Source organism: Amphiura filiformis, chromosome 14, assembly GCF_039555335.1.
Source record: "Amphiura filiformis chromosome 14, Afil_fr2py, whole genome shotgun sequence".
Lineage (NCBI taxonomy): Eukaryota > Metazoa > Echinodermata > Ophiuroidea > Amphilepidida > Amphiuridae > Amphiura > Amphiura filiformis.
Genome location: NC_092641.1, coordinates 56476230 through 56498636, shown reverse-complemented (window position 1 = coordinate 56498636; position 22407 = coordinate 56476230). Strand labels below are relative to the sequence as shown.

General features: G+C 38.1%; 1 protein-coding gene and 1 long non-coding RNA gene across 2 annotated transcripts in view; one reads left to right on the top strand and one right to left on the bottom strand.

The window, feature by feature from the left end:
* Positions 1-3328: 3328 nt before the first annotated feature.
* LOC140169517 (uncharacterized) lies at positions 3329-5220 on the bottom strand. The gene is made up of 2 exons (XM_072192778.1): positions 4121-5220; positions 3329-4046 (listed from the first exon to the last, which is right to left on the bottom strand). Exons 1-2 carry the CDS (start codon positions 5218-5220, stop codon positions 3329-3331), a joined length of 1818 nt encoding a protein of 605 aa, XP_072048879.1.
* Positions 5221-10333: 5113 nt separating this feature from the next.
* LOC140170343 (uncharacterized) overlaps positions 10334-22407 on the top strand; it is a 36017-nt gene continuing 23943 nt past the window's right edge. The window contains exons 1-2 of the long non-coding RNA XR_011861527.1: positions 10334-10633; positions 17528-17713. This is a non-coding gene — a long non-coding RNA (uncharacterized lncRNA). The remainder of the gene's footprint in view (positions 10634-17527; positions 17714-22407) is intronic.

Below are 22407 nucleotides of genomic sequence, written 5' to 3'. Positions count from 1 at the left end.
GAAAGAGAAAACGCGATCCAGCAATAACTAAACTCCTCAACAAATGTTTGGAAAGATTTTTCAAGCATCTATATATCTAGAAATCAGGGTCGGTCCTTTAATATATACGATATTATATACAGTAGGCCTAAGCCAGATAATTAAGGTGCATATCGTAAACAAAGGCAGATATGTCAAAATTGGAATCAACAGCCAATAGATGCATCTTTTAGCTCGAATTTACGACCTCATTCGTTGACATTGTTCAAGAAAATAAAGACACGGCGATCCAAAAACCCAAGGAAGATGCAAATTGAAAAGTTGCAGTATGCCACATTGCATGCCCTATAGTGATTTGTACACAAAGCGTTTGTGAACAGAGATGAAGATAAAATGCTTCAGTTAGACTATCACACTTATGTTGATTACAATGAAGAATCTGCTGCTGATGAAGGTTGGGTAATGAACGACCTGCAACCAAATTTGGAACAAGGTCCTGATCCAATAAAGTTGTGTATCACGAGCAGAGATTTTATGCCAGGGCATTCGATTATTGACAACATCAGCAATAGCATACAGCTTAGTCGTAAAACCATCTTGATATGCAGATGGCTCAGATGAGGCTACTTGATGATCAACTTAACGTCTTGGTTCTAGTGATGTTGCAATTGATATCCCAGAGGTCATGTTGACAATGGGACTTAGGCAACTTCTTTGTAGGAAAGACTACTTCAAATGGCCACAAGACGGACCAGGACAAAGGTTGTTCTGGCAGCGGCAAAGACATGAGATCAAAGGACCTGTTTATGTAATGTAAGTTGTTGTATTAATATCTAAGAAAAGACCAGGACAAAGGTTGCTCTAGCAGCGGCTAATATATGAGATCAAGGGACCTGTTCATGTAAATCGTTGTTTTAATATCTAAGAAAAGACCAGGAAAAATGTTGTTCTGGCAGCGGCTAAGACATGAGATCAAGGGACCTGTTCATGTAAATCGTTGTTTTAATATCTAAGAAAAGACCAGGACAAATGTTGTTCTGGCAGCGGCTAAGACATGAGATCAAGGGACCTGTTCATGTAAATCGTTGTTTTAATATCAAAGAAAAGACCAGGACAAATGTTGTTCTAGCAGCGGCTAAGACATGAGATCAAAGGACCTGTTCATGTAAATCGTTGTTTTAATATCTAAGGAAAGACCAGGACAAATGTTATTCTGGCAGCGGCTAAGACTTGAGATCAAAGGACCTGTTCATGTAAATCGTTGTTTTAATATCTAAGAAAAGACCAGGACAAATGTTGCTCTAGCAGCGGCTAATATATGAGATCAAGGGACCTGTTAAGGTGGTAACGTAGTTTTAAGGCCCGGTCACACTATGACGAAAGGTGACGAACGTGAAAATCACAAAATGTTGACGGCAAAGCGACGACAAAAAGAGGAAAAACAAGATTCGGTGACGAGTGGGAACGACCTTTAGCGACAACACGACGGCAAGGGACGAAAGACTGCGGCAGGAAACGGAGACTAGCGACCAAATCCGGACGTTGTCTGGGCGATGAGTGACGAAGTCTCGACGGAGCCCGACAACAAGCAACGAGGTCAGACGGCTGGCAGCGGATTTGCTTGCGGCAAGGAACGGCAGCTGACGGTGGATTGCGGTGATGATGACGTGACTCAGCAGCCGACATCAAAGCCTGTGCGTGTGCGGGTCGTATAGTCCCCTTTGGCGTTCCCACTCTTCACAACGTTCTGATCATCCACTCAATAGTAATCTAAAATATTACACATATCAATAATAATAATAAAAAATTATATAAATATCAATAATAATCAATCAAATAGTAAAAGCAATTGTCATGAGATGATAGCGGTGGCAAACTTGATTAACTGTTTCACGTTGATTAATTTAACTTCGAAGCATGTGTGTTTATACTTCCTTGTTTGATTTATTAAAACAACTGTGATTTAGTTCTGAAACAATAATATAAAAAGAAACCTTCATTTAAATTATGCACAAGAGAATGACTTAATATATACAATGTTTTCAATTTCTTGCACGAACTGAATGAAATAATAATTTACATCTTCCTAAGATATTCATAAAATAACTATAAATTGACTAAAAGTGAAATTGGTATTGCTATAATGAATTTAAGCTTGCAATGCAAGACCAATGCTAAACATGCTAAATATAAAATACGAGTCACGTCAGGAGATGATCTAAAAATACGGATTTCAATGATTTTAACTATAGTACACAATTAGGAAAAGAATCTACAAAGTCTATATAAATATGTAATCATTAAATATAAGTTTCAACATACCTTGTTTCTAGGGAAAATATGTAAAAAAGGAACTGCATATTGGAAAAGGCCTACCGCTAAAACGCTAAAATCTTTTGATCTACTGTTCCAAATAAAAAATACGGCGCGCGGCGCGTCACTAAATTTAAAAACGCGCGATACAATTTAAAACGCGAAAATTTGCGCAACAAAAATGCGAGATTACATGACATCCCAGCCCCTTAAACGTGACGGAATGTCACAAATAATTAATCATCAAGAAATGAATTAGAAAAAGGATTGTCTTAGCTAACACTGTCTTAAAACTACGATTAATAGACCAAATCGTTATTTACTTTATGATAAACAATTTTTTTTGCTTGTTTTGTTTTTCAACATAAATAATTAGGATAGCAAATTACAATGAATGAAATCAATGGATTTACAATAGTTTCTTGGACAGCGCATGGCGTACATCCAATTTTAGACTCAAACTTCTTGGACAGCGTACAAGCATACATCCAAATACAGAAACAAACTTTTTTGGATAGCGCACAAGCATACATCCAAGTTAGATCTTAAATCATCAAGTTATTCAACATAAATAATGGTCAGAATCAGATGAATCAAATCAATGGCTTTAACACCAACTTCTTGGACAGCGCATGGCGTACATCCAATATTTTAAACATAAACTTCTTGGACAGCGTACAAGCATACATCCAAATTATAAACAAACTTTTTGGACAGCGTACAAGCATACATCCAAGTTCAGATTATGTTTAGTACTTCGTGGAGATTCAAGGTCTGACCTTTCTGAATTCTTCATGAGAAGAATGAGCTTTGTCACAGGCCGCTTAACCTTTGATCCATCAGCGTACTTGATTCCGACGATTCTCACGAGGTTATCTTCCCCTGGGTAGACTTCGACAATTTCGGCCATCTTCCAGGAACCGCGCTTTGTGTCTTCACCAACCACAAGTACAATGTCTCTCTCACATAGGTTTTCGCTTGTTCGTTGCCACTTCTGACGCGGTGACAGCTTGTGGATACACTCCATCCAACGCTTTCAAAAACCATCCACCATGGCGTTGCAAATCTGTCTGCGCTTTCGTAGATCTCCGTTGTACTCTTCACATGGAATAGCGGGGCATGGTAAATCGCCTCTTCCGATCAAGAAATGATTTGCCGTCAACGGCGGATGATCTAGAGGTGACGACGACTTGGCAGTCAAAGGCCGTGTGTTAATGAGTCCAGATATCTGACAGAACACAGTCTCCCACTCGACGAACGTTAGTCTATCAGACTTTACTAGATGTCTCATTCCCTTCTTGACTTCCTGCACCATCCTTTCCACAGCACCCTGAAAATGAGGTCCACCAGGAGGCCCGAACTTCCACTCTAGGTTGTAGCGTTGGCAGTGAGATCTTAGTTCATTATGGTCAAGTCTTAAGTTCAACTCATTGATAGTGTTGTTAGCTCCTCTGAAGCAGGTTCCATTGTCACTAACTATCAAGGAGGGAGCTCCTCTGATGCTAACAAATCGTTCCAACGCCTGAAGAAATGCTTGTGTAGACAAATCTTGGACACATGTTAAGTGAACTGCCCTAGTTACTGCACAGGTGAAAACAGCACAGTAGCCTTTGGTAGTCGTATTTCTGTTGAGTTTCACGGTTATAGGTCCAAGATAATCCACCAGCGTTGTCTTAAAAGGTGGAGTACATGGCACTACACGAAACTCTGGTAAATCTGCCATCCTCTGTTTGGTTGGGGTGCCTCTGTGTTTCCTGCATGTGATGCAATCGTGCACAACTTGTCTTGAGATATTGATGCGCGACCAACTCGTCCGCCTACGCGGTACACTAGTTCCTCTTCATCGAAGAAAGGATCAAGCTTCATTATGTTAGGATCTTGGAAATTCAATTCTCTTTGTGCTTGCCGGATCCAATACAACTCTGCTTCCTTGACTAGCTGAGTGGAAGGCCACTGTGATATCTGGGACGTGAGTTCCTTTAGCCACTTATGCTTGGGTAGTTTCTTCAACGATAACACTCTAGCCGTCACCATCTTCAACTTAGTCCAACTGGAGAACTTTGTAGCATCCAATATTGGTGATGACTCTGATACTTTGTTAACTTTGACAGCCAAGGTCTTGGCATTCCGCACATGGAACTTCTTCTGTTCTTCATCTTCTGGTTGAACAGGGATATTTGTAGGTGTCTTTGGCCAAGATGCAGGCGGTTGTTTCAAGTATTCAGGTCCTTCCACTACTTGTTTCATAGCAGTCGCTGTTCCTCCTCTGGAGACTAGGTCAATCGCATTCTGATCAGTCGGAACATAAGCTACATCGGTGACTGGGTCGAACTCTGATGTGATTTCACCTACGCGATAGGCAACATATGAGCGGAAAGACTTGGATTGACCTCTCAGCCAACTGATGGCAGTCATACTGTCAGTCCATATCTTTGAGTACGAGATATTGAACCGCAGGGCATTCTTTACTGTGATCATCAAGCGGGACAGTAGAAGGATCGCCTGTAGTTCCTTCCTGGGCATACTGGACTGCTTCAGAGGGGTGAGTCTAGCACGTGCGCATACGAAGGAAAGATCAGCTTCACTGTTCTCGGAATCGGACCATCTCAACCATACTCCCATGCCCATGGCATCTTCGGAAGCATCACTAAGACCATGAAGTGAGACTTCTGGCAGGGGTCGCTGTCCTCTGTACCGCTCTGGAATCAGGCATCTTGGGATCTCTATGGTGGCTATCTCCTCCAAATCTCGGTTAATGTCATTTAAGATGGGATAGAGTTCACCCTTTGGATTGAGAGGGGTATCCCAGTCCATGTTGAGTTGCCAAAGTTTCTGAAGTAGGATCTTTGGTCGGATGAGAACTCCAGACAGTATGCCGAAAACATCAAAGTACGAAGCTGTTTGTGATACTGCGTTTAGTTGGGACATCATTCTTAGGCTCCACTTCTTTAACCTTCAAGTCACCTGAGTCTCTAATGCTCTTGTAATATGCTATTCGGTGGTCTTCCGGCAGCTTGTGTTTTATTTGACTCAACATTATTTTACTGTTTAATTCTCCACTCAATCCAATCGCCTCTGCATGTGTCTCAAAGTTTTGAAGTGTCTGGACAAATTGACTCATTGCAGGAAGGTCAGCTTTGCCTCTTCTCTCATACGTCTTCAAATTTTCCAACTCTGTTAATAAGCTGTCGACTAGTTTATCTTGGTCACCATAACACTCATCAAGTACCTGCCAAGCACGCTCCAAATTGATGCATCCCTTGATCTTGTTTTTCTCAGTTGTATTGACCATGGACTGTCTAAGCTGGTAGAAGCAATGTAACTCTGACATACCTGTTGTGCAGTGTGTAAACATTTCTTTAAATCTTCTGTATTCGTTGAGATCACCGTTGAAGGTAGAAACTGCATTCTGGTCATTCTTGGAGTTGATGACGAAGAAGCAGGAGGTGTAGGAGCTGTAGATTGAGATGTTGCGGGTAGGCCTACATCAGCTGGGGATACGGTGCGTGGTTGCGACTCTGCTTGCTGATTGACCACTGGTAAGATTGCGGGTGACTGTGTCTGCGCGACATATTTTTTTGCATGTAACATCGCTTGAACGTATTCCATTTCGCAATCGGACATCCAACTCTCCTCCTCTTCAAACTCATGCTGATCTTCTACAACCTCCATTAATTCTCCATGTTTTTCTTCAACCTTCATAAACTGGTGTTCAGCTCGTCTCATGTATTCCTTAACAGTTTCAGCGTCATCTCCTTTCATTAAGCTTGCTAAGGTACCTAGTGTTCTTGTGAGCTGACCCTTTGTGTTCCGTCTTGATAACTTCAACTTGTTGATGTTACTGCTACTGGCACTGTCGCTAGGACTGGCAGTGTCAGGCATTTTGAATCAGTAGTTGCTGAAGTTGTTATTTGTTTCCACAAAGTTGTTTTAAGATGTCATGAGATGATAGCGGTGGCAAACTTGATTAACTGTTTCACGTTGATTAATTTAACTTCGAAGCATGTGTGTTTATTACTTCCTTGTTATGATTTATTGAAACAACTGTGATTTAGTTCTGAAACAATAATATAAAAAGAAACCTTCATTTAAATTATGCACAAGAGAATGACTTAATATATACAATGTTTTCAATTTCTTGCACGAACTGAATGAAATAATAATCTTCCTAAGATATTCATAAAATAACTATAAATTGACTAAAAGTGAAATTGGTATTGCTACAATGAATATAAGCTTGCAATGCAAAACCAATGCTAAACATGCTAAATATAAAATACGAGTCACGTCAGGAGATGATCTAAAAATACGGATTTCAATGATTTTAACTATAGTACACAATTAGGAAAAGAATCTACAAAGTCTATATAAATATGTAATCATTAAATATAAGTTTCAACATACCTTGTTTCTAGGAAAAATATGTAAAAAAGGCAACTGCATATTGGAAAAGGCCTACCGCTAAAACGCTAAAATCTTTTGATCTGCTGTTCATACATACACGCTATGTAACAGCGCGCGTGATTGGTCGAGAGCCGGGCATAAACAGCGTTTATGCCCGGTGTCCCGGATGTTAGATCGCCGGGTAGGAAAAGTGCAGGAAAATCGTGCATTTTAGTAACTTTTTGTTATTATTTTGATGAAATAAGAATCACAAAATGTTCTGGTGTGTATGAACGGGGTTCATTCATATATTTTCATGACTAAACGGTTGTTTATGCCTTCGGGCCGCAAGCGGCCCCTCGGGCATAAATTAAGGGTTCATTCATATATTTTCATGTCTAAACGGTTGTTTATGCCCGAGGGGCCGCTTGCGGCCCGAGGGCATAAACAACCGTTTAGTCATGAAAATATATGAATGAACCCCGTTCATACATACCAGAACATTTTGTGATTCTTATTTCATCAAAATAATGACAAAAGATAACAAGGAACATCATAAAAAACGATGAATTTCCTTCGTTTTCTTTACCCCGAGATCGCACATCCGGGCCACCGGGCATAAACGCTGTTTATGCCCGGCTCTCGACCAATCACGCGCGCCGTTATATAGCGAGTATGTATGAACAACCGTTTAGTCATGAAAATATATGAATGAACCCCTAATTCCAAATAAAAAATACGGCGCGCGGCGCGTCACTAAATTTAAAAACGCGCGATACAATTTAAAACGCGAAAATTTGCGCAACAAAAACGCGAGATTACATGACAGCAATATCAATAATAATCTAAACTATTAATATATATATCAATAATAATCAAAAATATTATTATCGATATCAATAATAATCAAAAATATTACACATATCAATAATAATCAAAACTATTAATATCTTTATCAATAATAATCAAAAATATTACCATCAATATCAATGATAATCAAAAATATAACATATCAATAATAATATAAAAAACCAATATAAATATCAATAATAATCAAAAATAGTAAAATCAATATAAATAATAATCTAAGCTTTTAATATCTATATCAATAATAATAAAAAATATTAACATCAATATCAATTATTATAATCAAAGATATTAATATCAATATCAATTAGGCCTATTATAATCAAAGATATTAATAGCAATATCAATAATAATAGAAAATATTACACATATCAAAAATAATCAAAAAAATTATGAAAATCAATCTTACTATATAAATAGGGGAGTGTTCTATGTATGTATGTATCTATCTATGTATGCACATAAAGGCTCCGTCAGTTTCGATCCAAATGTCACCAAATTCATACGGGAGATTGAGGAATATACGGAGACGGAAATGCGAAAATTTGGTTGAAAACGGTCAAGAATTGGCCTCAAAATCAGTGAAAATGTGGTCCGTTGCTATACTAGGTAAACAAAAAAAGGAGTCAGTTACTAAGCTAGCCCTGCGCGTCGCACGGGCGTATCTAATGCTCAAGCCGCGCGCGTAGCTCAGCGATACCGCGCGGTAACGCAGCACCACGCCATGGCACGCGTAAACGACGCAGAGACACGTAATGAATGATATTAACGACCGTAGCGTAATAAATACGGGAAAAAGATGTGTGTTAAAAAGTACAAACAACTGGATTGAATAAAATAACGGAAAATCGCAAGCTTAGCAGCAGAATTTTTATTTTAAATGGAACAAAATTGGCCCATGTAGAACAAACTAAAAAGAAAGAAAGAAGTTAAAATGGAAACGTAGGCTTAAGGAGGGTCAGGTTCAGATAAATAAAACTTACCTTTTCAATGATTCTACCTAGCGGGGACCCGCGCGTAGCGCGGGTGTCCCGCTAGTATTAATAATAATCCAAACTATTATATCAATATCAATATATCAATAATGATCAAAAATATTATCATCAATATCAATAATAATAAAAAATGTTAATATCAGTATCAATAATAATCAAAAATATTAACATCAATATCAATATCAATAATAATCAGAAATATTAATATTTTTGATTATTATTGATATTATTTTCTTTTTTATGAACTTTAAAATTGCATCGTGCCGGGTAGTCTATTGAAATCGAAGTGACGTTTACCAACGACTACCAACGAAATTGTGACGACCTCAAAACGACTAGACACGGCTTCGCACGGTATGGAAACGTCAAAGAAATGAGGGTTGCGGTCTCCAACGAAATCTGAACGGAATCACGACCGATTCTTTTGCCGTCACAAAATTTTCAACATGTTGAAAATTTGCCGACGAACGCGACGAATAATTGTGGCCGTCTGCGGTCGCTAACGATTCGTCAGCGACAACTAACGGCAGCACACGGTGAGTGACGGTAAATTCAAAATTGCAATTCTCAGCTTAGCGTCGCTTGCCGTTCACCCCTATTCGTCATAGTGTGACCGGGCCTTTAGACATGAGATCAAAGGACCTGTTCATGTAAATCGTTGTTTTAATATCTAAGAACAGACCAGGACAACGGTTGTTCTAGCAGCGGCTAAGACATGAAATCAAAGGACCTGTTCATGTAAATTATTGTTTTAATATCTAAGACATATCGGATGTAATTGTACAATTATCAAAGACACTACAAGAATAAATTAAATGACCATAGGATAAAGCAGGACTGTGTTTCCATATTATAAGTAGCTTAGAGTTATGCTAAACATGCCAAATGACTACGCAATTTGAGATGAAATAACTTTAACTTTTTCATGTGACTGCAGGAAATCACACCTTTAAAAATTACATAATTTGCTGTATCTTTACAACATGGAGGAGCTCGTAATATATGGATATATACTTTTGAGTAGGACATGAATTGTACTAATTTGGATGGTATTTCATCAATTAAGTTCAAGCTTCATTCCATATTGGAATGACTTATCCCTGGATTACGCACTCCCTTGATCTCTTACTTAAGATGTTAGTAATGAAGAGCGCTTTTTTAATGAGTTACATTCTAAAAAAGCTTCTGACTCAGGACATTTAAAGTAATGAACAGTGAACAAATGCAAAATTTTGTAAAGATGTGAGTGCAAATTATATATAGAAAATACTGCGCCAATAAAGTATCCTTACACTTGGAAAAATAATCACAATTTCCAAACTGAACAATATTGGATTAAATTTGTGTTTTTAATCGAAAGTGACAAACTGGCCTATTCAAAACTCCACAGGCCACAAATCTGGTTTGAGAGTGGTGAATGGTTAATTTACGCGTTTGGTTTAATTTAAAACAAAAGAAAACTGAAACAAAAGAACTGACAAATAAAATGAAAGTTATGAAAGTACAGAGAAGTAATAACTAAAATAAAAACTGCTTTAAATAACGCTTCATTGAAGAAACTGTGTTGTCTCTTTGTTGCTCTTGTTGGAATCTTTTTGCGCCTTGTATAGGCCAGTTTGTTCAATTGCTTGTAACTTTACTTCTTGAGGTCACATTGGATTCAATGTGGTGTCATAATGTGCAGGATTAGATAGTGCATCTATTAAAAAACAAATTTATCCAAATATTGTTCAGTGATTATTTTTCCAAGTGTAAGGATACTTTATTGGCGCAGTCAGCCTATTCTCATATTAGTACATGTTAACCAATGGATACGAGAAAAGAATAGTATGCATTGCCTATTGGGATAGAATATATCATTGTACCACACAATTTACCAGTATCCGATGAACAAGGAATACTACCATATATTTACACTGTACCGTGTTTATAGCGGTTCCCCACACGTTAGGGAGCGTATTCGATGAATATTGGGAGCCACCGAAAAATCAAAACAATACGTCATACGGACGTGACTGCTGGTGCTGGTGGTAGCTACAAGATGATGAGCTATAATTTCATGATTTAGTCATGACATTTCATGATTTTATGAAAAGGTAAGATTCAATGTAAACACTGCATGGCCAAGATGTATCGGTTTTTTTTCTTTTGGCGCACTTCATATAATATATAATACGCTATTATTGTATGGAAACTGAATGTTTTGTCGATCATTATTCGTGGTCGTACGTACGTGGGTCAAAATTCGGAACCATTTTCATCGTTCAGTTTCGGAATTTTATCCCACAAACGGGCCCACAAAACGCTACAGTATAACATTTTGACCCATAAAAATAAGCAGAAAATGGGTTTAAGATTGCAAAAAAATGAGAAAGTTGCAAAAATGTAATTAAATAACCAAAATCAATAATCACATACGTTCATACAATTACCATGCTATGGCTATGCCTATATTATATAGCCTATGCTGCAGCAATAAGCATACTACTATATTAATTTCGGACATGATCCTGTTCTGGGTCTGAACTGTTTCCATGAGAAGCACATGGTTCTACGTGACAGCTTTTTAATCCCTATTCATGTTACGTGAATGACGCTATTGTCATGATTGTGGACCATCCTTCTGATACTTGAGTGTTTGGACAAGCGGATCGGTCTTTTGTCTACCTCTCTGTTTGTAAACAAACCAGGAGGTCGAAATCGTCCTCCTCGCCGAATACGAAAGTCAGCGTAATAGTACGGCACTAACTACTATAGTTGGAATTCCAATTGAATGAACGCAGCTTTATTAATAGCGTGACGATTTTTTGTGTATTCTACACGATGTAGGCCCGCATCTGCGACTGTGCGCGAGAATCACGGAAGTGAACCCAACCATGCCAACGCACTTCGTGATTGGTTAACATTGTATCCAAGACCAAGGTCATGCGTTCGCGTTGTAATTTCGCGATATACGATTGAGGTTGGATAAAGTACGGTACAGCTGCTGAAAGCTGCATTCATTCAATTGGAATTCCTACTATAGTGAGTGAGTACCCTGGTACTACTACACATCATTCATGTCATTGCGTAGTACTACACAGGGATCTATTATACAATGATTTTATTTTTGGGTGGATCACCGTATAGGCATTTTACACGTAAAATACACATAACCTGTGGCTGTGCACCATGCAATTGAATAGTAGACCGGTAATGCACAGTGCCGCTGGTTACCAGTTGTTCTCGTCTACATGTATGTAATCGGTGAATTGGAGCCTACCTAGCTCGTTCACGTAGCGGTTCCGTTGTCCCACTGGCCTTAAACGTAGATTGCATGGCGATCGAAGTGTTATCGTTAGAGCACCTCAGACTAGAGCCTACCCTACAAACAGTGTTCCGTTGGCCATAGCCTATATAATGGTATGCCCACATTGCCTATCGTAGAGGGCTCATTCAACTTCCAACCAGGGCTGTCAACTCTCACGCTTGGGTCACTACCTTGCTCACAGTCTCACGCCAAGGCAGTATTATCTCACGCCTAGGTAGTAAATCTCATGCAAAAAGCTGAAAAATGAGTAAAATCTCACGCATCGTCATGAATAATTTGTTGTTCCTATCCCCACCTCCCCCTCGCTTTTCACATTCTCCAGTGCCGTGGCTTAAAGGGGGGTAACCCTATTGGTTTTGGATATGGATTGTCTTTAAAATTACATAATAATATCAAATATCGCCTCCTTTATGCTGCTTTGTGAAAAAACGAGAGCATTTTCAGCATAAATGTGAATAAATAGCCAAATTTGCAATCCAATACCTTGGTATCGTGAATTGCATTCTGGGCAGGCAATGACGAATGCTGACATGCTGTACAATGCCCGGCCCGTATTGAACGGAAAATGTTTTTTTTTTCGTACCGTTTCAGAAAAAAAGGAAACAAAATATATTTCTCCTTGCAATATGTACATTTCAAATGAATATAAAAAAAGTTTGGGTAAAATGGAGAGGAAAAAAACCCTTCCGAGACCGGGTTTTGAACCGGTACCTCTCGGGTAAAAACAAACGCGCTAGTCAATTGAGCTAGTTAGCACACCACGCTTACTGATGCCGTATTCATAACTATATACGGCGCACCGTCTCCTCAGCAGTTAGTGTGGTTAAGCTTTTTCACAGAATGTGTATGTATGACGAAACCAAAGTAGCTGTTGCGGTGACTGATATTTCGTTCATAATTCCTCCCAGAAATCCAAAGTATTTACCATTGTTTACAAACTGGTATACCTGTAAAACCGCTGTGATTCATGATTTCTCCGAAATACATCGACTTGGAGCGTCAAATTTCAGGATAGTAATGAGAAAAATAGTATCTATTATGTGATACCAAAACCTCATCAACAATGAAAAAAATCGGGGATGATGCTGTCGATCGGGTTACGGACCTTTAAATAGTCATGGGTCAAAATGAACATTGCAGTTGGCAAATCCCGGTACACCTGTCTCACGCCAAGCAATTTCAAAAATTTGACATCCCTGCACTTGTGACCAAAGAAATGGCTAAAAACTGTGTAATCCCCAGGGGTGTATAGCTACAGTGGGCCGTGGTGGGCGGCAGAGCCCACCACTCGGTTTTGGAGCCCATCACTCGGCTCCAATTTTAGCATTGGAGCCCATCAAGTGCTCAGAGGACAAAATTGCACCATTTTATTGAATTAGTTGTAAAGATTAAGAATTTGGTCTATTTTGGCAAACAATTTCCAAATATGCAAGATTTTCATCAAATGCCAACCAGCACTAAAAATATCCTAGCTACAACCCTGGTCATCCCGATTTGGATAACAGAAACTTTACGTAGAAAGTCAAAAACCATCAATCGGTATACCTACAAAAGTTATCATGTAGGCCTACAGTGATAGTAAGATTTTTTTCAAATAAAATCACTGTTGTGTAAAATGGATCGCCGTGCTGAAAAATGCTGTATTTCGGAACTTGCTTTTTTTGTACAGATTCATTATAAAAGGTACCGTACAGTCGAGGATGGTCACAGAATTTGGAAAAAGACATTTGCCCATAACTTTGCTAATTTTTACCTACAGGCATGATTGACCCCTCATTTTTTATGTAAAAATAATCACCTTTGCAAATAAAACAATTTCCATGTGAAATATCCTACTTGATAATTTGTGATGCGATCAAGCAAAATCAGTCGGAGATCGGAAATATTGATTTTGAGATATAGCCACACAAAGGAAATATTTCGTTTTGTTTCCTATTGTTTTGGAAACGCTTAAATTGCTCATATCTTTGGAACTGGTGGCTCAATTTCAATGGGGTTTTCGGTGCAAAATACAGCTAATGTAAATGCATTTTACTATCCTATAAGAAACTGAAAATTTAATATTTCCGAGTTCCGACTGATTTTGCTTGATCGCATCACATTTGATGATCATACCTACCTATGGCATATAGCTGGTGTTGCGGAGCAAAATGCTGCTCAATTTTGATCACTTTGATCAATTTTATGCCATAGACTTATACAGTGAAGTATGCAAATCAAGTACCGTAGTAGTGCAAGCTGACAATGCTATACATACAGAATGTCTTAAGACCAACGCTGCTTACAAAACATGGTGCCTGTATCGTGAATTGACACAAATTTTACGGTAAAATCAGTCATACCTAGAAATGTATTGTGTTTGGGCCACGGTTTGGGCCAAAGTGACTATACCATTCAGCAAATTACTTCAGTGCCAGCGGTGTTTGTCTGCTCTAGATCTGTCTGATTGTGATATTCTATCTGATATTCAATAAGCCAATCTGAACCACACATACGTATACGCCATAAACTGAGCCAAATTGGCAGACCGCATTGTCAGACCGCTGAAGTTCTCTGCTGAAAACTAAGCAAATTATTGCCTTTAATACATTGCAGTGTTGTAGGTCTCGAGACCGGTCTCGACTCTTGAGACCAGCTAAGTCTGGTCTTGGTCTCGATCTTGGTGGATAGGCGGTAGCCGGTAACAACATCTACACCCGGCTTTCCGGTCATAAACAAGCCGTGCTAGAACAGATAAACATCTCAAAAAAGTAACTAACCCCCCTTAAATAAAGACCATTATTCAAAAGTGGGTGATTGTATTACAAATCTGTAAAATGTGTAGGAAGCAGCGTTTATTTCTACACATTTTGACACCTCATTTGTAGAAATTGACTAAATATTGATGTCACGTACAGCATACATTTAAGGGGGTACTACACCCCTGCCCAATTTTGTGCCTATTTTTGCATTTTTCTCAAAAATGATAGCGCATTGGTGACAAGTAACATATGTATATTATAGGGGCAAGGACTACAACTACCGCCCTGAAAATTCAGCAACTGAAGGGAAGTAGTTATTAATTTATTGATCAAATATTGGTTTTCCCTCATTTTTGACTGTAACGTAACTGTTGTCTGTATTGAAATAAAATTTCCAGTGCAGTAGTTGTAGTCCTTGCCCCTATAATATACATATCTTACTTGTCACCATTGCGCTATAATTTTTGAGAAAAATGCATAAATAGACACAAAATTAGGCAGGGGTGTAGTACCCCTTAAATCAATGTAACCCAGGATTTAAAAGTTGCAGTTGATTTTGTATTCAGCATAATGGAAGGAAATCTGTGTAATAATATCTGAGTGTTTTTGTATTGTATGTAAGTGCAACTTTCAAATCTGGACCTCACTACACTAAATAGACCGGTGTTTTATTGTTTTCTGGGCTATCGTATCAAATGAGGTGTCAAAATGCGCAGAAATAAATTCTGCTTCCAACACATTTTACCGATGTGTAAATGGCCATTGTTTAGGGAGGTAGTTACTTTTTTGAGATGTTTATAAGAGATATACGCACAATTATGCTCACAAGCTATTTACGCAACGTGCGAGCGATGTAGGCGATGTTTGCGCGCGTCCAATCACCATGGACTGAGCAAGTAAACGTTTTCTCACTTAAGTAACAGACCTAGTTTTTAGTAAAAAATGATGGTATTTTTAGTTGTGGAGGAATATGTATTACAGCATGCAGAAAATACATATTAATGTAAGATCAGGGTTCATTCATATATTTTCATGAATAAACACAGGGCTGTCAACTCTCACGCATTGGCCGTAAGTCTCACGCATTGGGTCACTTTCTCATGGTCTCACGCCAAGGTACTCACGCCTAGTTAGTAAATCTCACGCAAAAAGCTGGTAAATGAGTAAAATCTCACGCATTGTCATGAATAATTTGTTGTTCCTAACTTAATGTCATTTGGATGTTAGGGGTTGTGCAATAATTATGAGCCCCCCGGAGGGTAGGATTTCCAAACAGCTCGCCAAAAATCGATGCCCCCCCCCCCGCCAAAAATTGCTTGCCCCCCTCCTCTCGGCTCGCCAAAAATTCTTTGCCCCCCCTTGAATATGCCCAATTTTTGGGATCCCAAATCCCAAACCTTAAATGGTCTCGATGTATGTTGCGAGCGCAGCGAGCAGGAGATTTGCATATTTAAGCGTTTCCGTACCGTTTTCCTAAGCCTTTGTAGAGCGTTTTATTAAAAAGGTGCCCCGTGAATGCATGTTACAAATCGCTCCCCGCTTGCCAAACTTTGCACCCCCTCAATGTTACCCTCCCCCATCAGGGTATATCATAATTATTGCACAGCCCCTTATATTACTATAGTACACTGAGTTTGCATTTCGTCCAAAGTCGCCATCTTCTCTTCACTTCCGCATACAATGTGTTAGGAATGTTTTTCTTGCATGTTATTTTGTGATAATGACAAACTTATTTGCATATTCTGCCTATATCAATTTGTCAATAATACACCCCGCAGTTCAGTGCAAGGACCAATCAACTTCATTATTACCTAGGTAGTAAATCTCACGCAAAAAGCTGGAAAATGAGTAAAATCTCACGCATCGTCATGAATAATTTGTTGCTCCTACCCCCCTAGCTTTTCACGCATTCTCGGCGCCGTAGCTCAAATAATCATGGACATGGTACAAAATTAACATTGAGTCGGCAAATCCCGCACGCCTCTGTCTCACGCCAAGCAATTCGAAAAAGTTGACAGCCCTGTAAAATGATGCGTGTCATGGTGGAAGCATTGAGACTGACACTTTGTGTCAAGAACCGCACACCCCAAGAACCGCAAAAATCAGAAAGCTGTGAATTTACATTATTTTGTTTTGTTATTCAAAGCATATTCTATATGATAGTGGGCAGGTATTAAATCGAAGCCCTATAGGCCCTACTAATAAAGATAATATCATCACTGCTCTACTCCATCTGACTCAATAGCTCTGTTGGTAGGGCATCGGTCCGATGATTCAAAGGTTCCAGGTTCAGTTATGTATGAGGGGCGTTCAAAAAGTTATGCTACTTTGTCACACAGTAATGAATTAATTGGTCCCATTTGAAAGCTTGTTCCTTCAAACCATTATTGCAGAATCGATGTTTGCATTCATTGTGAGACACTTTTGATTATGAGTTATGTAGTTTAATAGCTAAAATTGCAGAAAAGGCACCATGCATTTACTAGTATTAAATGCTAAGGTGAGTTCTGAACCATAATGGGAGTAGAGTTTGTGCATGTTTAAATTTCATAGATGGATTTACACCCATGTGTGTACGTTTTGTTTACAATCATAATGCATGCATGACATGGATCAATGCAATGTCATTACCAACAGTGCGCAGAAAGCATCATGAACTCATTGTGAACTCGTGCGCTGGAGATCATGAAATGAACGCCAAGATTAGGTAAGCTTACCTTGTACATGTACTAGGTTATAAGCTTAAGATTTCACCTAAGACCCATGTAATTCAACATTTATAACTCATGCGTTGGTCATGTTTTAACTGCTTCTGCGTGTCTGTCTAGCTGTCTGGCACTCTTGACTGCAAATTCAGGAAATCCTAAGCTTTTAATTTCATGTTTGTTTGTTTTTATGTTTGTTTTTTTGCATGCATGTATATACATGCGTGACTATAGACCTTGGATTGATGATGAACCTCGACAATTTGGAGTGGCTAGTGGAGCAGAAGGTAGAGAAACACAAAGAGGATCATCCAGCATATCATTGTGGTTGTTGGGAGTGGATCGACTGCTGCCTGTTCTAATGTGGGATATGGTGTCATGGTAATCACAATGCTATCTTCAGTAGATAGCAGATATCAGGTACACAATGATTCTGCTTGAAAATAAATTTTAACCAGCTTTCTTGCTCAAGTTATGCTAAAAGTAAGTTAATTTACAGATAGTCTGAAATAGGAAACAATCATCAGACACATGCTGCTGTCTTCAGATTTCACACCACCAAATAGACCAAATAGTATTATGGTTGTGCTTCCTTGAATTTCAAATCAGAAAAAAAACATGCATTCCCAATTTCAGCATTAAAATTAGCAGAAATTTACATAATTTTAGCCAAATTTGGATTGATCATGATTAATTAGTAATATTAATTCCTGCAAGTATACCACAGATGGGAGAGATCAAGTATCTTTTAATTTTTTTAAGGGGGTACTACACCCCTGCCCAATTTTGTGCCTATTTTTGCATTTTTCTCAAAAATTATAGTGCATTGGGGATAAGTATTCGGGCATGGTAGGTATTATAGAAGGAGGTTCCACAGAAAAATCCTATTCCACTCAATAGGGTTAAGCCGATTACGCTATTCAACGCGAGTCATCACTAGAATGGATTTAATCAGTGCAGTCCCTCAAACACGGCCTTTGATGTTTATGATCGTTATGCGACAATATCGATCATCTATTTTAAAATTTAATTTAAACGGACCCCCCAGGTGACCCGTGCGAAATGGATGGTATTAGTGCCCTTTTGCATCGCCCACATGATCTCTGACTGCGTCATTGTGTTTCCAAGTTCAAGTTGATTTACTAGCGAAAACCTGATCGAATTCCCTCATTTCCTTCCAAAGTTACGGTGAATTTATGTATTTTTTCTGATCATGATTAGTAATACTGGCGGGTGTCTGCGGGACTTTTAAACCAGTGGAAATGATTTGGAAAGGTTTTCCAAGACTGGCAATGTTGTTTCTATGTGGCCATAAGAAATATTGGCGTTATAAAATTACCGGAAGTAAATTGTTTTCCTTTGTTTATGGTCACGGCCACAATGCTTTGTGGGTAAAAATGACGTCATTCTGCTTAGAAGTCGCGATAACGGTGGTTCATAACCGGCCAAGCTCAATAGATAAGAAGCTTAGCAAATCGATAGTGCACCATTCATACCTGATATTGCTCAGTATCGACTCATAACGATCATAGTACAAAGGGAACTGGGTTCGTGAATTCTCCTTCTATATACCTACCATGATTTGGGTATGTATATTATAAGGGCAAGGACAACAACTACTGCACTGGAAATTTTATTTCAGCACAGACAACAGTTTAGGAGTTATAATCAAAAATAGGGAAAACCAATATTTGATCAATAAATCACTAAGTACTTGCTTTGAGTTGCTGAATTTTCAGTACAGTAGTTGTAGTCTTGCCCCTATAATAAACATACCTTACTTGTCACCAATTGTGAGCACTATAATATTTGACAAAAAATGCAAAAATAGGCACACCATTGGCCAGGGGTGTAGTGGGGTAATGGAAGACACATTCGTTCACGCCCGAATTTGAGATTTATCAACACTAAGATGTATTCTTTCACTTGAAACTGATACAACTTGCTAATATTTACTTGTATTTTTGCTTGATTTGTTTCACTCTTATCAACTCTAAAAAGTCACGTGGCTCAAGACAGCATAGTAAATTGGCGGGAAATATGAGTCAGGAATGCGAAATATTGGGATTACGCGTGCGATTTGCGTAGCATGACGCGGTGCATCTAGATGCGCGTATGTTCAACGCAGACTAGGCGCATTCGGCATGTTGTTCACGCCAGCAAATGTGGTGTAAACAAAACAAAAATTTGCAGTCAAAATGCCACTAAGATTTTTAAATTATTTTGAATTTTGGCGCACTGAAAGCAGACATTATAGATTTATTGGTGCAAAAAGATGCATATTTAGACCATGCACCAGAAACAGCTTTTACAAGCGTGAAAGTCTTACCGTTTTAAAATATAAGGACGTTTTGTGCATAATTTTGACATTTTTTTATTAAAACATCGATTTCTTAGAGTTCACTTTTGACAATATTGCACGATTTTTGTGACAAGATAATGGTGGTCAATATAATTTTACCCAGCCAGAGGGACAAGGTCCCAGCTAGCCAAAATACGTTTTTAAAGCGTTAAAAATCGTTTCACTTTGGTTTAAGAAACGTTTCAATATTGCGTTTTAAAACGTAAATGTGTGGAGTTTTGAATACGTTTCAATAACGTTTGCATGAAACGTTTTGATTACGTTTTTTACACGTTAATATTACGTTTCACTTTTGTTTAAAAACCGTTTCAATATTGCGTTTTTAAAACGTAGTTCTAAATACGTTTCAATAACGTTTGCATGACACGCTTTTGAAAACGTTATCAGACCGCTTTTCCAAATGCTAATAAACCGCATCACTTTGGTAGTCCAAGTTATCATGGTTATGACGTTAACACTTCGATCTCTTGTGTAGTATATAAGACATGAAACCATGAAGAAATACATTAACCATGAAAGTAAAAGATGTACACCATGAGATAATGCATAACTCCATGTCCCCAATGTCTTCGACATCAAGACATGTTCAGCGTCCCAGTCCAGTCCTGTTGCATCGATTATTCTTGCCGGCAGCTGGCAGCATGATTCGGATAACCAAAATATGAAAGCCAACCTTAGCTAGGATATTAAATGTGATATTAAAATACATTAATGTAAATGTATTCTGCGCTAAAATTATAAAAGTATCCTTACACTTGGAAAAAATCAATTCTACAACTCACTGAACTGAACTGAACATGTGAATTAAAACTAAACCATATTTGGGTAAATTTATTTATTTAATAGATGCGCTATCTATTTTTCTTCCAAGTGTAAGGATACTTTTTGGCGCAGTATATAAACCAACAAGAGACTTGCAATGGGCAACTAGCGTGAATATTATATATGATTTAAATCAGAAACAAATGGCACATTTATACCATGTCATGCTATTAAAATTTACAGAATTAAGAAATAAAAGGGCCTCAATTAAAACTGAAAATGAAAACTTACCTAAATGAGTAGACCTAATGCTGTTATACTCTTGGAGCCGGAACACTTATCATTAAATACAACAAAAATACATGTAGAATTGTATCGCTTTCTCCACACCAGAATCAAATTTGAACAGCTAATATATAGTAGTTGAGCAGTAACCACGTATAGGCTAGTCAAGTATAAGGTCACTGAGATCAAGGATACTAGTACTATAGTACTGTGTAGTAGTCACCATTGCTCGCCATCAGTGCAGACTAAAATCATATGTCAGTAATTCCATTAAAACGCAAAATGTTTCGCCCAAAACATAGCTGCAACTTGTCTACAAAATCAAAGGCCTATACACGTTTATCTTTTTGATCTATAAACATGATTAAAGGTTAGCTAGGCCTATTAAATTCCACCGTAAACAGTCAGCAATTGAGATTCACAGATATATCCGTTGATGCATGTTCAAAACGGTTACAATTTGTTACTAGTATTTCAAAACACACAAACCGCACTAACCGGTGGGTACTCTTAGTCCCAGCCGGCTGGTGCTCCTTGAGTAACGAGGAGCACAAGCCGTCTGGGGACCGAGACTCTTTCGCCGTTCATTATTCTACGAAATCGAGACCGTGCGTTACCATGGTTACATCTTTTGAAAGTTGATTTATAAAATAAAGCAATGTAAATTTACCCGTACTTTTTACTTTAATTTGCTTACGTTTTTTATTCATATCTGTCATCATTCATGCAAATAACGTACAGTAGGCCTAAATAAATTACAGAAAAATAAAATGCAAGTCTCTTGTTGATTCGATAGCCTACTTATTATAATAAATATTAAATAATTATTTAATATCCAGCTAATTGGTTATATAGTGGAACCCCAGTCGAATGGAACGATCTATGAACATTGTGATTTTATTTGCTTTTTTTGTGAGTATTTTGTCTACAATGGGTCTCACGTTATTAGAACGCGTTTTATAACGTTTTGGTCGAACTATTCTGCCATCAGATAACTCGATGTTTATCAAAACGTTTTGGAAGCGTGTATTTAACGCTTTTAAAAAACAAAAAACCAAATAAAAACCAATTCAAAACGTTTTGGAAACGTTTTGTGTTTGCTGGGGTAGGGCTAATTTCAACCATCATAGCTGTCGCTAAGTACCGAGTCTCTCAGCTGCAAAGAAAAAGTGATGTTTTCTGAAGGCAAATTTAGTACATATCTCTATGGGGATTTGTTTGGTGGTGTGAAATCAAAAGGCTTAATTGCTGACGTCGCCATGCAGTCATATGATATATGTACTGGTACAGGGGCATTGATGATGAATAAAGAACCAAACAAGAAAGATGAGATAGCTCTGATGAAAGTGTTTTCAAAATAAATCCATTGACATTTGGGCATTCCAGGGTGTCTTCTAGATGGGGGTCCCAGAATCTTCATGCTCAGAATGAGGACCAAGACAGGTTTCATCTAAATGTAGCAAAAGGTGATAGACGTACATTAATCACTGGAATTATGGGCCAGATTTTGTAATTATAAGTACACATATTAAGAAATAAAAGCTGAGACTATTATATGAGGTATAATAGTCTCAGATAAAAGGCATGAGTTTTCATTGCTCTTGTCCATTTAACCTAAATGCGGCATATATAATAAATTCAAAACTTTTTCATTTTAAGGACTTGATGAGACAAAAAATATGTTGAATGATTCATTAAAAGTTTT